This window comes from Rhinichthys klamathensis, unplaced genomic scaffold, assembly GCF_029890125.1.
Source record: "Rhinichthys klamathensis goyatoka isolate OS25496 unplaced genomic scaffold, OSU_Roscu_1.1 h1tg000236l_1, whole genome shotgun sequence".
In the NCBI taxonomy this organism is placed as follows: domain Eukaryota; kingdom Metazoa; phylum Chordata; class Actinopteri; order Cypriniformes; family Leuciscidae; genus Rhinichthys; species Rhinichthys klamathensis.
The window spans coordinates 557,179-572,683 of NW_026606759.1; the positions used below are offsets into that span (position 1 = coordinate 557,179).

At 41.4% G+C, this 15,505-nt stretch overlaps 2 protein-coding genes across 4 annotated transcripts in view; one reads left to right on the top strand and one right to left on the bottom strand.

Moving 5' to 3' along the window:
- The window catches only part of wrn (WRN RecQ like helicase), a 47,893-nt gene extending 43,873 nt beyond the window's left edge, over window positions 1–4,020 (bottom strand). For all 3 annotated transcript variants that reach the window (XM_056265550.1, XM_056265551.1, XM_056265549.1), the window contains exons 1-3: window positions 3,803–4,020; window positions 3,588–3,667; window positions 2,481–2,599 (exon numbers count right to left, since the gene is read on the bottom strand). In XM_056265550.1, the coding sequence (XP_056121525.1) occupies window positions 2,481–2,599; window positions 3,588–3,647 (179 nt within the window). In that variant the 5' untranslated portion in view covers window positions 3,648–3,667; window positions 3,803–4,020. The remainder of the gene's footprint in view (window positions 1–2,480; window positions 2,600–3,587; window positions 3,668–3,802) is intronic.
- A 6,644-nt stretch (window positions 4,021–10,664) lies between these two features.
- Window positions 10,665–12,015, top strand: purg (purine-rich element binding protein G). Its single transcript, XM_056265581.1, has one exon. The coding sequence runs from the start codon at window positions 11,033–11,035 to the stop codon at window positions 11,981–11,983; it is 951 nt and encodes a 316-aa protein (XP_056121556.1). The 5' UTR covers window positions 10,665–11,032; the 3' UTR covers window positions 11,984–12,015.
- The last annotated feature ends 3,490 nt before the right edge of the window (window positions 12,016–15,505 follow it).

The window sequence follows — 15,505 nt, forward strand, 5'->3', positions numbered from 1 at the left end:
AGTGAGACAAGGAATCAGGCGAGGGGGCGAGGAATGAGGAGACGAGGAATGAGGAGACGAGGAGTGAGGAGACGAGGAATGAGGGGGCGAGGAATGAGGGGGCGAGGAATGAGGAGATGAGGAATGAGGAGACGAGGAATGAGGGGGCGAGGAATGAGACAAGGAATGTGGAGGCGAGGGGGCGAGGAATGAGTAGACGAGGAATGAAGAGACGAGGGGGTGAGGAATGAGGAGGCGAGGAATGAAGAGGCGAGGGGGCGAGGAATGAAGAGACGAGGAATGAGGAGGGGAGGAGCGAGGCGAGGAGAAGAGGAATGAGGAGGCGAGGAATGAGGAGGCGAGGAGCGAGGCGAGGAGAAGAGGAATGAGGAAGCGAGGAATGAAGAGACGAGGAATGAGGAGGGGAGGAATGAAGAGACGAGTAAATGAGGAGGTGAGGAGCGAGGGAGCAAGGAATGAGGAGGCAACGAATGAAGAGGCGAGGGGGCGAGGAATGAAGAGACGAGGAATGAGGAGGGGAGGAATGAGGAGACAAGGAGTGAGGGGGCGAGGAATGAGGAGACGAGGAGCGAGGCGAGGAGAAGAGGAATGAGGAGGCGAGGAATGAGGAGGCGAGGAGCGAGGGGCGAGGAATGAGGAGGCGAGGAGACAAGGAATGAGGAGACGAGGAGGAGGCGAGGAATGAGGAGGCCAGGAGCGAGGGGCGAGGAGACGAGTAATGAGGCGGCGAGGAGACGAGGAATGAGGAGGCGAGGAGCGAGGAGACGAGGAATGAGGAGGCGAGGACTGAGGAGACGAGGAATGAGGAGGCGAGGAGCGAGGAGACGAGGAATGAGGAGACGAGGACTGAGGAGACAAGGAATGAGGAGACAAGGAATGAGGAGACAAGGAATGAGGAGGCGAAGACTGAGGAGACGAGGAGCGAGGAGGCGAGGAATGAGGAGGTGAGGAGACCCACACCCCCCTTCATGTGCACGCGCACTAACACCCTAACCCCCACCCCCAAATCATTCTTGTCGGTTATTGGCTGGAACACTGTTTGTTATGTTTCGTGGTGCAGGTTTGCCTAGGCTGTCTAGTAAAGACCGCGTTTTTTTTACAGTGTGTTCAGGGGACAGGCAGCTAGTGCATAGTGAGAAGATGTTTGCTGTATGTGACAAAAAATCTGCCTAAAAAACGTGACATTGCTTAGAGCACCTTTAATAGTGGTTAAAAGCCGATAACAAATCCGTTAATTAAACTAAACTATACCTGTTCTATCTCCATACAGCATATATTCTCTGACTCAGTGGGGATTATTGTCAACAGAACAAAGAAACTCAAACAGGTTTGGAGCAACTTGAGGGCGAGTAAATGACAATTTAAATCTTTGTGTGAACTATCCCTTTAAAGGGGTCATATAATGGTACATGCACTTTTACAAGTTGATTGTACTGAAATGTGTGTTGGCAGTGTCTGTACACAACCATCATAAAATGATAAAAATCCATCCAGTGTTTTTGTTTTAATCTCCTTATATGTTTTCCCCTGCCTCAAATCGGTCGGAAGCCCCTCCCACGATTGTTGATTGACAGGCGCGTTTCAACACAGACCCGCCCTCGCTCGTGAGGGAGCTGTCAATCATAGTCTGCGCGGACCGGCGCAGTCATTGTTGATATGCTGGAGCACTGTCTATGAGCAGAATGGCGTCTAAGCGATTGTGGTGTTCTGTTCTTGGGTGTAATAACGAACACAGTCATTTTAATGTTCCTAAATCCGAACCGCTGAAGACGCAGTGGCTGAGTTTGTTTTCGAAGGGAATATTCCCCACGAGCAACGTCAATGCTCTCATGTTTGCGCGAATCATTTCACACACCAGACTGCTTATAAACGAGGATCAGTATAAAGCTGGATTTGCTAAGAAGCTGCTCATGAAAAAAGGATCGGTACCAGATATTCGTGTTCCAGCTGAATCTCCAGAAGAACTGAAGTGAGTGTAACGTTTTATTAAACTTTGTATTAATATATTAATCTTTGCAAATCGCTAGCTGCACGCTTCACAATGAATGCGTCTAAGGTTTACACTCAGGGTACATTACGGCATGTTTTCTATGTATGACGTTCTCAATATAATGCATAATCCCACGTTTATACTGAACAACGCGTTATGGTTATTGTGTTATTGTGTTACAAATGGTGTACGCACAGAACAGAGAGGCGGGGTGAGCAAAGCTCATGATCATTTAAAGTCATATGCACTGAAACGGCGTGCTGAAAACAGAGCTGTTTTTGACCAGGTAAAATAAGTGTTTTCTTACAATACTAATGAGAATTTTTAATTAAAGTATATTACAAACTTTTAATTTAGACCCTAAAGAATCATATTAGCTTGTACAAAAATGGCATTATATGACCCCTTTAAAGAAGAAATCCTTTGTAGTGCATCTTTATTGTTATGAAAAGGCAAAAATAAAGTTTTAAAGTTCATCCAAATATATTACCTTAAATCTTCTGATAAAAACGAGCAGTCGTGTCTTTCCTGGCTGTATATGACTGTCCCACCAAACTCCAGATAAGGAAGATAATCCTCCAGAACATTCTTTTTATAGCTTCCTGATGTCTGCAGAAACAAACAATAAGCCCATTCATACCAAATCTGAGGCCTTATTTACTGTAAGCGCATAACAACCAAAGAGTCCATGTTCACGGCAGCGCTGTCACTGAGATACATGATCCTACTGACCTACAGTCAGATGGAAAAATATAAATATATGGAGGGCTGCCAGGTGCTTTTCATACAGGTGTGTAATCTCTATATTTACCATGTTTATACATGTTTGTTTAGACAATTAAGTTATTGTCTCTCTACTTGAAACTGGTTAACCACACAGCTATTCTCTTTAAAACAACATTTAGAAATATAAATAACAAGAACGTTGATTTGAAGATTTGTGCATTGACTGATACAGAATCAGAAATATGTCGGTTCTGATGGCAAAGGTGGCATCATGCAAATATCATATTCATAGTACAGCGCGCTTCAGTGCCAGGAAACTCACTTCATCTATACGATGAATGTATCAAAACATGCAAACATACAGATCATGATATAGACTAGCTGTGTTAAACATTATAAAAGCTTTTGAACAGACTTACTTACCTCAATAAATGTGGAGCACAAGATGTAAGATGTTTCATCTGAGCATTTGTATAAATGATGTGTATTTAACAGTAGACCAATATCATAATACAATATTATATTATATAGTATAAAATGATGTAGATAAGTAGACCAGTATTGTAGACCAGAACATAAGAAAACCAGTATTAAACCAGTATTTCTCGACTGTTGACCTGCAAACAGTGCTTTGGTTTTATTTGAATATGAGCATGATAGTGCTGCAGGTGTCTCAGTAAATAATGCAAATAAGTGGCTTTTTCTTTCTCAACCAATAGAAAACACACACATTAGTGAAAGCACAGGTACATTTGGGAGCATTTCCTCATACACACAACACACCAAAGAAGAGGACAGGTGTATGGACGAAGAAAGAGAGCAAACAGGTCAGTGTAGTGTGGTGTGTGTTAGTATTGTTGAGTTTTCTCACCTGTTCTTCTTGAGGTTTGTTGTTCATCCATTCAGGGAGAGTCCTGTCAGTGTCACCCATTACAGCTTCATTTCATGCGTCTATAACAAGAAAACACCACAAAGCTAGTTCGCCACATAATAACAGTAATGCTAGTATGACCGTTTCCGAGTTTGACATTAAGTTACAGTGTGACAATAATAATATTACTTTTGGTATAACGTTAACTTACTTACAGTGACAGACAAAGCACGCGTTTATTGCCCACCGCGCTGAATGTCCCGCTGCATGCCTCTGCGTTTCAGTCAGCACTTTATATTCCTCTAAAAGCTTTGAAAAGTCGCAGCCTGTCTGTTCGTGTTGAATATTAATTTATATTAACCCGCAACATTTGCAGTTACTTCAGCCAAACTCTCCCGCGCTGTGTGTGTGTGTGTGTGTGTGTCGAGCAGCGCCACCCGTGGGACTGGAGGGAAATCACGCGTCACTGTCAGTCGTAATATCAATGAACAATGGCACTGTAGTAACAACACTGTAAAAGTGATCAGTTGATTTAACTTTAAAAAAAAATGGAAACCCGTTGCATTAAAATTGATAAGTAAATACACTTCATGCTTAATCGAAAAAAAAAAGTAATGTGGAATTTTCAAGTTCACATAACTTATTTTTTCTTCAATTAGCCTAATAATTTTAAGGCAGCGGGTTTACTAAAAAAAATTAAGTAAGTGAACTGAACACTTTTTACAGTGGGGTAAAGCTTATGTGTGTGAAGTGAACAAGGTCTTCATGGAACTATATGGTTGTTTAGTTACAATGCTTAGCTAACACTTAACATAGGTTATAATGACAAATTAATATAGGGCATCATAATTCTCAAGAAGATGCATTTGGAAAGTGCATAAGTGTCAAACTCACTGAACATCTCTGTTGTATTTATGAGTTTTAAAAGCTTTTGTGCTCCTGACAGGCCTAGGCTATCGGATATGTGAAAACTTAAACATAGACTGCTGACTCAAATTCAATATAGGACACAAATGAAAACTCTCTCTTATTTGTCTGCATCATGTCATACTGTGTGAATATTTTATTTAAAATAAAATAATGATACAAATTTCATAAGGATACTTTAAAACAAATATCTTGAATGTTTCTAAGACTTATTCCCCCGGGTTCACAGACGAGGCTCAAGCGAGTCCCAGACAGACTGAAATGAATGAAATGATTATCTTGAAATATGTCAGTGCCATTGTTTTGTTTGGCACGTTTTTAAAAGCAACTTAAATGTCCTGAATGAACTAAGGCCTAATCCTGGCTTATTCTAAACCCTGTCTGTAAACCCAGGGCATTGTAAACTTACTGTGCATGTTTTGTTTAAGCCAATAAAAAGCATTAGGGTTTTATATGTGGCGTCAGGAAGGTTGCCTAATTCATAAAAGTCAGATAGGCCGACTGATTACAGATCTGTAATATTTTCCACTCATGATATATTACTTTATAAGCTCATTACAATTGTTAAATAAGGCATATTATTATCTAATCTTATCATTGCCATTGACTTTCTATTATATTGCACCTCAAATGCATGGTGTCCGAACTTACAAGTCGGAGTCTCAAGGCAATAAGAGTTCAAGATGATGTGAAAGCTCTTCATTACAGTATTCAGATATGACGTGAACTCTCTCGAAATACTTTAATACAAAGATTGTGAATGTTTGTCATGTTTGAAGTAAAACAACTGAATAATGCACAGGGTTAATGGAACGGAGCGGGATCAGATATCATTGGCTATTTGCATATACACAGTCACAGCAGCATCAAAAGAGCATTGTTTCGAGTCACCTTTATTTAGTGCTGAGTGCAATGCATTACTAGTGATTAATTACTGTAATTTAATTATGTTTGCCTTAAAAAGTAAAGTAAGGGATTACTCTTCGTTACAGTCACTTCTGATGTAATTGCATTAAACACTAAACAATAGAGGATTTCACATTAAAAGTTTACATCTAATGTTAAAATATATGTTTTTAATGTAACCTACTGTCTTTAAAAACTTTGGTCAGGCTAAGAATTTTTTATTATTTGTTGGAAAGAATTAAAAGAGCAGTTTACGTAATGTCCACCCTTGTATCGTTCGACTGGTCGAAGTTGAGGAGTGATAGTAAAGCGCTATGCCCCATTTCATTATAGTCCAATACTTTTTAGAGAGAGTAATTCATACAATAATCTAATTACACTGTTGAAGTGTAACTGACTATACATTACATACAGATTGACTTCTTGAGATGATATATTAGCCAGACAGTAGTCCATATTTGACCTACTGAACATATTTCTGGCCCAAGAGTACTCGATCTTTAACTTTCTATACATACTCATAGACTCCTGCTGATGCTTCAGATCCTGTATGGAAGTCCATATCTCACCTATTGAACTTATTTATGGTCAAAGGGTCCTCAAAAGATTTGCAATAATATAAATGTATTGTTGTAATAAATGACTCCTTCTGATGTTAATTCAGCTATTAATTTTACTTTTTTAGAGTAATGTCTAGCACTTTATACAATACAGGGCTTACACGAAGAATTGTGGATTGGTATCATTCAGAAAATGTCCTCCAGTTCTGCTTGAAGATCAAGTGCTGGCTTATGCTAATCGTACACTAAGACCCGGTTTCACAGACTGGGTTTAGATTAAGCCAGGATTAGATCTTAGTTTTAAGTAGCTTTTATAAACATATGCATCTTGAGACTGAAACATATTTTATATATTTTAATAATATATGTCAATATGTTTATATGTCAATGTTATCCCATTTTAGTCTGGAACTAGGCTTAAACCTTGTCTGTGAAACCAGGGTTAAGATTATAATTCATTAGTCAATCAGGTCAGTCACGTTATTTTTATACAACGTGATTTACAAATGAATAAAAACATAAGCAATTTTATTGAAAAATGTACTGATAACCAGGCCCAGTTCCAGCTTTGAGATGTTAGGTGGGCCCAGAGTTATTCCCCCTAACAACTTTATTTTCATAACAAAAGAGGCATGTCTTAATTATGAAATTATGGGATAAAAAGTCTAAATTATGACTGTCATACACTGTAAACAATAGTAACCTAAAATTAAGAAAAAAAAATAAAAACCTAAATTATCTAGTTTTATTCAAGTCAAAAATATTATTTAACACCACCGCATCAACCTAAATGCATTCATTTATACCATCAAAATTAATTTATGTGGGTTAAAAATCAGGTAGAAACAGCTCATTAAAGAGGACCTATTATGCTCCTTTTTACAAGATGTAATATAAGTCTCAGGTGTCCCCATAATGTGTCTTTGACATTTCAGCTCAAAATACCCCACAGATCATTTATTATACCATGTTGTAAATGCCCATTTTTGAGTGGAAGGTAAAACATGCTGTTTTCATGCATGTATCTTTAAATGCAAATGAGCTGCTGCTTCCCGCCCCCTTTTCCAGAAGAGGGCGGAGCCTGTACACCTTTTTTGAGCCACACATCCGAATCACGCGCACAGAAAGCTGGATGTCAGACGGAGCATCCTGTGAGTATTAAACTAAGTTTATTTCCGTCTTATTGCGCTTAAACTATCAAATACACACACGAATATGTCAAAAACACACAAAGTTCACATAAACAGTCAGTTATGCCTGTGAACGTAAACAGCAAATAAAGAAATTGCATGTGTATATTAGATCTGTGTTTTAAAGCAGCGTAATATTGAGAATGAGAATGTGACGTCACGCGTTTCACTCCGCGTTGCATTGTGGGAAGGCGTCGCCATCTTGGAAGGATCCGCTATCTGTTGTCATGGTTACTTCGACAATGAGACTGAGAGAAATAGCGACAGAGAGAGAGAGCAGCTTGATATTTGTTTGCATTTTTGCGATAAGGCACAGTTTCTTGGGAATAAATGACGAAGGGGGAAGCAAAACGAAAGGGGCTCTATCGGGAGAGACTAAATAACAACACCAAGCAGCGTTATTTAGAGAAACTACTTGACATCAACAACATGGACCCGTACGACCTGCTACAGAATGGACGAAAGACCCAAAGGTAAAGGGAAGGAGGCCTTCACAGGGAGGGACTAGTGACACTTCAGGACTGCGTTGTCGTCGTGTCCAGGCGCAGGTCCTCCATCAGATCTGGATCCGGCCTGGATCCGGCGGACTGCGGTAAACCTTGGGATAAACAGAGAGACTAATATTAGCGTAGACGCCATCCTTCTTATGATGTAACGAGTACATCAAGATTTACGGGGAGTGTTCCCGGTTCCGGCTGACCTAATCTATGCAGCCTAACATTGAATTATAGAAGTCTATAGTGTGTTATGTGTATGCTAGGTCAAAGAGATGTGTTTTTAGTCTAGATTTGAACTGACAGAGTGTGTCTGCTTCCCGGACAATGTTAGGAAGACTGTTCCAGAGTTTTGGTGCTAAATAGGAAAAGGATCTACCGCCAGCAGTCGATTTAGATATTCTAGGTATTATCAACTGGCCGGAGTTTTGAGATCGCAATAGACGTGACGGACTATAATGCGTTAAGAGCTCGCTCAAGTACTGGGGAGCTAAACCATTTAGTGCTTTGTAAATAATCAGCAATATTTTAAAATTTATAAGATGTTTAATAGGCAGCCAATGCAGAGGTGACAGGACCGGGCTAATATGGTCATATTTCCTGGTTCTGGTAAGAACTCGAGCTGCGGCGTTTTGAACTAGCTGTAGTTTGTTTATTAAGCGTGCAGGGCAACCACCCAGTAGAGCATTACAATAATCTAGCCTTGAGGTCATGAACGCATGAACTAATTGTTCCGCATTTGTTAATGAGAGCATATGGCGTGATTTAGATATATTTTTAAGATGGAAAAATGTGGTTTTACAGATACTAGACACGTGGCTTTCAAAAGAAAGGTTGGTATCAAAGAGCACACCCAGGTTCCTAACCGACGACAAAGACTTAACAGAGCAGCCATCAAGTGTTAGACAGTATTCTAGGTTATTACGTGTGGAAGTTTTTTGTCCAATAATTAGAATCTCTGTTTTTTTCAGAATTAAGTAGTAGGAAATTACTAGTCATCCAATTTTTTATATCAGCTATGCATTCCGTTAATTTTGTGAATTGGTAAGTTTCGTTAGGTTTTGAAGAAATATACAGCTGAGTATCATCAGCATAACAGTGAAAGCTAACTCCATGTTTCCTAATGATATCTCCTAATGGTAGCATGTACAGAGTGAACAGCAGCGGTCCTAGTACTGAGCCTTGTGGTACGCCATACTGAACTTGTGATCGATAAGACATCTCTTCATTTACTGCTACAAACTGATAACGGTCAGATAAGTATGATTTAAACCATGCTAATACAATTCCACTAATGCCAACATAGTTTATATAATAGCACATAATTGTACATAATTTTAAATAGCACATAGTCTATTTAAAAGAATGTTGTGGTCAATAGTATCAAATGCAGCACTAAGATCGAGTAATACTAATAGAGAGATACAACCACGTCGGATGATAAGAGCAAATCATTTGTGACTCTAATGAGAGCGGTCTCAGTGCTATGGTACGGTCTATATCCTGACTGGAAATCCTCACAGATATCATTTCTTTCTAAAAAAGAACATAGTTGTGAGGATATTGTCTTTTCTAGTATCTTTGACAGAAAAGGTAGATTCGAGATCGGCCTGTAATTGACTAATTCTGTACATTGCTTGGTTTTTTAACAAGCGGTTTTATAGCCAGCTTAAAAGTTTTTGGTACGTATCCTCATGACAAAGATGAATTAATGATATTAAGAAGAGGATATATGACCTCTGGAAGCATCTCTTTCAGTAGCTTAGTCGGTATAGGGTCTAATATACATGTTGTCGATTTAGATGATTTAACAAGTTAAAAAAATTCTTCCTCTCCTATAGCAATGAATGAATCGAATTTTTCCTCATGGAGACTACAATGCACTGCCTGGTGCGATACTGTAGTAGTCGGTTGCATAGTTATAATTTTCTCCCTGATATTATCAATCTTATAAGTAAAGAAGTTCATAAAGTCATTACTGCTGTGTTGCTTGGACACTTCTGGGCTTGAAGCTTTATTTTTCGTTAGTTTAGCAACTGTTTCAAATAAATACCTCGGGTTTTGTTTATTTTCTTCTAATAGGGTTGAAAAATAAGCAGATCTAGCAGCTTTTAAGGCCTTTCCGTAAGCAATCGAGCTCTCTTTCCATGAAATGCGAAATACCTCTAGTTTAGTTTTCTTCCAGTTGCGCTCCATTTTTCTGGCTGCTCTCTTAAGGGCCCGGGTGTGCTCGCTGTACCACGGCGTTGGACTGTTTTCTTTAATCTTCTTTAAGAGCAATGGAGCAACTGTGTCTAAAGTGCTGGAAAAGAGAGAGTTAAAAGTTTCTGTCGCAATATCGAGTTCTTGATTAAATAACTTTAGTAGCTTTAATACGAATTGGCTACATCAAGAATGCAATATTACGTGAATGCTGCTGTTAAATGCTCTGGCGGGGAGATAAACATGGTGGACTGTGGTCAGATCAATGAGGGGCGGAGCTATGCTAATAAGGCAGAGTCCGTCAGCCGTCGTGGGCGGAGCCTGTGCAATGTGACGTCACAAAAACTAATCTGCAAAAGGCTTGTTCTGAGACACAGTTTATGATTTATGGGGATTAAAAAACAGGAGTTGGTGGAATTTACCATTTTAAGGTGGTTGTGTACACACACTGCCAACACGCATTTATAGTCAAATACCATGTAAAAGTGAATTTTGCATAATCCCCTTTAAGGTAACAATTGGAGGTCGCCAGCCACTTTTTAAAGTGTAATCCTTTTTATTTCATAATTTTGATGTCATAATTATGAATTAGAATGCATATTTTTGACTTTTTATGTCATGTCATGTGATTTACAAAAGCATGATTTTTTTGCATGTGACTGAAATGGGCTTCCATAGCTACATCTGGTAGTATGGACTATTGATGTATTACTGCATACTTAGCCGTGCACAGCACAGCGCGTGTCGTAGAGCGCAGAAGCGGTATGCGCGTTGAGATGATCTCGGGAGCGCGCGCGCGCCCCTGTGTGTGGAAGAGGGAGGGGGAGCAAGTGAGTGGGTCATTGAGTTCATTCGCACTACAGCAGCGGCGCCCTCCATAGAGATTCTCTCTCTCTCTCTCTCTCTCTCTCTCTCTCACTCACTCCAGCTGGCAGGAATATGTGTCAGATGGATGGTGAGGCGAAAAACAAGAGCTTTTAAAATATGGTGCAAACGGTGCGTGCCTCTGCGCTTCGCTTGACCTCTCATCAGGACAAAGGCAGTCGATGATCCGTTCGCGGAGCCGCCGTTTTCAGGTCAGTCGAGGAGACGCGCCGGAGCTCGAGCTGTAACCCCGCGCGCGGAGAGAGGAGGATGATGAGGATGATGATGATGGAGAGCCGTGCATGAGTATGGCCGACAGTCAGCGGAGGGGCTCGGACAGAGGCAGAGGCAGGATGACTTCGGGATACTCTCCGCAGTACGCGAGCAGCAAAGCGTCGGATATACAGGAGCTCGCGTCCAAGCGCGTGGACATCCAGAAGAAGCGGTTCTACCTGGACGTGAAGCAGAGCGCGCGCGGCCGCTTCCTGAAGATCGCCGAGGTGTGGATCGGCCGAGGGAGACACGACAACATCCGCAAGAGCAAACTCACCCTGTCCATGGCCATGGCGCCCGCCCTGCGCTACTGCCTGGCGGACTTCATCGATTACTACGCGCACATCGGGCTCCGCGGGTGCCGGACGGAGGAGCAGAGCAACGGACAGGCCCGCCGGAGAGTAGCAGCAGAACCAGCGGCGTCTCCCAGCGGCTCCGCGGCGTCCGAGGAGCAGACGCACCGGGTGCTGAAGAGCGAGTTCATCGAGCGCGACAATAGGAAGTATTACCTGGACCTGAAGGAGAACCAGCGCGGCCGGTTCCTGCGCATCCGGCAGACCGTCACCCGCGGGCACGGAGGCATGGGCTACTACGGGCAGGGCATCGAGCAGACCATCGTGCTGCCCGCGCAGGGGCTCATCGAGTTCCGCGACGCGCTCTCGCAGCTCATCGATGAGTACGGAGACGACGAGCCCGAGCGGGCGTGCGCGCGGAACCACGACGAGTCTCCCGAGCTGCCCGAGGCCGCGTCCTTCCGCGTCGACAACAAGCGCTTCTACTTCGACGTGGGCTCGAACCGGTTCGGCGTGTTTCTGAAGGTCAGCGAGGTCCGGCAGCCCTACAGGAACACCATCACCGTGCCGCTGAAGGCCTGGGCGCGCTTCGGGGAGAACTTCACCCGCTACGAGGAGGAGATGCGACACATCTTCAGCTGCCACAAGACAGAGAAGCGGACAGACACGGAGGAACCGGAGGATTGAGCGCTGTTTCGGACCTCTCCGGCGCCAGCTGTACCTCTTTCAGTGTGTGTGTGTGTGTGTGTGTGTGTGCGTGCGTGCATATGCATATGAGAGCATTAGGATCTGGTCTCTTTGCATCTGCTAGGGTTGCAGTGTGTGTGTGTGTGTGTGTGCATATGAGAGCATTAGGATCTGGTCTCTTTGCATCCTACTCTTCTTCCCAGGCTTTACGTGTATGAGGCTGCTGTGCAATTTCTCAAAGCTGAGAATCAAATAATCATAAGCACTTATGTCAGAGATACACGTCACGCGAGATCAAGTGACGAGGATTTCATGGTCCAAAGTGAAGGCTTTTTTGTCTTTTGATGCTTGAAGTCTGACTTCATTTCAATGATCAAAAGAACTGCTACACTTTGCCATTGCACAAACATTACTTTCCCTATTTGAAATCAGAAACCAAAAAGTGCATTTAATACTTACTATATTTGGATGAATTATTCACACACTAGCCTAATGAAAAATGCCCAAGAGGTGCTTGAACTACAGAGCATCGAAGTGTGTTGCTTTAGCATAAATGATGAACGAACACACAAAGATTAGGTTTTTTGATTTAAAAGCTTTTAAACATGGCTTTAAATAGTGGATTTCAGCAAAATCCATCTCTCTGATTAGACGAATGCAGATTCGCTCTTGATAGGTGTGCAATATATGATTTTCATCAGTCCCTGTCACTGGGATCAAACGAGAACCGTGCAAAAGCAAAGCGAGCATTATGGGTTTAAAAGAGCCAAATTTAATTTAGCTTGGTTTGGAGGGTTATTATGTGCTCTTACGTGAGGTGTTGCGTTATGGATTAATAAGGTTTAATGCATTTGACATGACGTCATTCTGCTCAAAACAATAGCTGTGATTAAAACAACATATTATCAAACGTGTTTCCTACTGCATAACTAATAATTAATCATTCCTTTTTGAAATGGCGTATGATAAAATAAACAAATTACTGCTGCATCCCCATCGTGCCCCAATTCATATGATTGTGGGAAATGGTTTAGCAGATTTTGGCATACATTTTTAAAAACTACACTGAAATTGTGCGTACTATGCACAGTGTGTGTTCTTCATACTGAATTTCTGTGGAATATAAAACAAGCAGTAGTGTGCTATTATGAAAGACACAAAAAAGCGTATATAGTGGCCTTTACCAAACCTTTTTTTTCTGGGCCGGTAGCATTTAGAGGCATCTAGCAGTTGTTTTCTGGTTGAAGCACAACTAAAGGAATATTTGCATTGGTTTTAGGTCTGCTGTGAGTTGGCTTCTGTTTATTTGTACTGTAATTTCTGTCCAGCTGACAAGAAAAGCAATTCGTTTCGCCACAAGTTCTCAGCTATACCTTTTTTCTCTGTTCGTACATGTGTGTGTGTGAGAGAGAGTATTTATCTTGTACCAGAATATGACTGAATTATGGGTACGCTCTATGGGTCAGTGTTAAGACGCTGATCTGTACATCTATACACCTCCTACAGGAAGCACTTTATTCAAACAGCACTTTGAGCTGCTTCACCACTGCAAGAGGACCTCGTGTGTGCCCCGTGTGAGAAGAGTGACACTCGTGCTCCCAAACCAACACCTCAGCCTTTCAGGAGTGCGTTCATCTGTCTGCTCTTTGCACTTCTTGGTTTGTTTCGGTTGCGATGTGTCTTACTAGCGTATCACTGACACCAAGCATTCAGTCTGTGATTGTATTGTTCTCATCGTCTGGTTGGTTTCCTATGACTGTCTGCACACAGATTTCTTACAATAAGGGCTGCTATAGGAGGCAGTATATGCTAGTGTGGGTCATAATGCCTATAGTATTCAGATTAATGTACTTAAAGGGCAGGAATGATGAGGCAGTTCCCCCCCCACCTTTTTTTCTACCAAGGGCATCAAAATATTCATAAAGCTACCCTTGAATGGCAGCGGCAGGTTGTTCTCTTTCACCTATGAAGCAGTGTAAAAGCTAATGCGAAATGGATGAACCGTGTGCACTTTAAAAATCTGAGTACAGGTTTGTTCCCAACAAAGAAAACGAGTAAAGTATGCTTGTTATACGTGTATGTGCAATGCATGACCAGAAGAGAGCAGTGTTCGTATGATGTTTTTCTTGCTTTATGTATAGGTGGTGGTATACAGATATTGCTAGTGTACACAATTTATCACCCTGATAAAACAGCGGATTTCATTTTAAAAAAGGAATTATTGTGAAGACTATTTTCCTGTAGTGTTAGAGGAAACAGCTATGTCAATTTATAAGGCCATCTCAAAATGCTATTGTATTGCAGCTATATCCGAGTTACTCTAAACACTTGAATTCATGAAATTGGACTGTTATGCATCACATGTACTGAAGTCACGTTTTCAACCCATAGGCCTTAAAATCATTACGCTGCGGTTGTAATGATCGACTTTAGGGTTACAAATTGTTGCTCCAACGTAGTTTGCCTTCATCTCTAAAAGGTTACATTTTGTACGCATGATGTAAGAAAACAAAAGAACCGGGGAAAAGGTATTTCGAATGATCTCGCAAATAAAATGAACAGTAACACAGAGTCAAAAAGTCAAATATTTTAGTTCTGGAAATATGGAGCAGAAATGCATAAACTTCTGTATTTGTTCTTGGTAGTTATGTGGATAATGTGACGTCCAAAAAAAAAAAAAAACAGAGTGATTGTTCACAAGCTTTTTTCAGTTGTTCCTTTTTTAAAATCTTTGTGTTGATCATCTGCAGTTGGAATTAAGACGTGTTGGTGTTTGGTAAATGATTTTAAAAGATGGCAACAAAAAAAATGTAAAAGATGTTTTGGTGTACCGTAATGTAGTGTGTCCTCCTGTAGAGCCTTCGAATATTATACGACTCAAAAACAAGAAAGAAATGGTTCTGTCTAGTAGCACTTTCTTTAATGTGAGTACTGTATTAGTTTCTGTCTAACATGTATGGTACAGTATGAATATTCCTGATTTGCCTTGTAATGTTTTTAAAAGGGTGAAAAATGTAGGATTATACATATCTGGAGAAATATGAAGTTTAAAATAGACGTATGTGCATGCCAACAGTAGGGTCCTAACAAACTTACAGTATATATACAGTATAGACAGTATATATATGAAAAAATGGTGCTATAGAGAACAAATAAAGGTGCTGAACTGGACCCTAGCTGCATGCATGTGGAATGACAATGGAAACAGTAGAGCAAACCCGAGGCCCGACGCCGGCCCAACTCTCTCGATGCCCGTTCTCAACGCAAGCAGTTTTGCGTAACTGTAAGTCATGCATTCTTCCGAGCGCCAGCCGTGTGTCGGTGGCCGTTGTTTTCCCGTTCCGGTTGACCTAGGAAAGGTGTGTTTACCCCTGTTGAATGCAACCAGGGAGCAGCCCATCTGCTGACACTCAGACGTTGCGGTGAATAACAGCGCTTGATATACATGTGGGTGAATCAAGGTGTCATATCCTCACCAAAGTACATGCTGAGATGTGTGATGCTTATTTACAGTTACCCAAT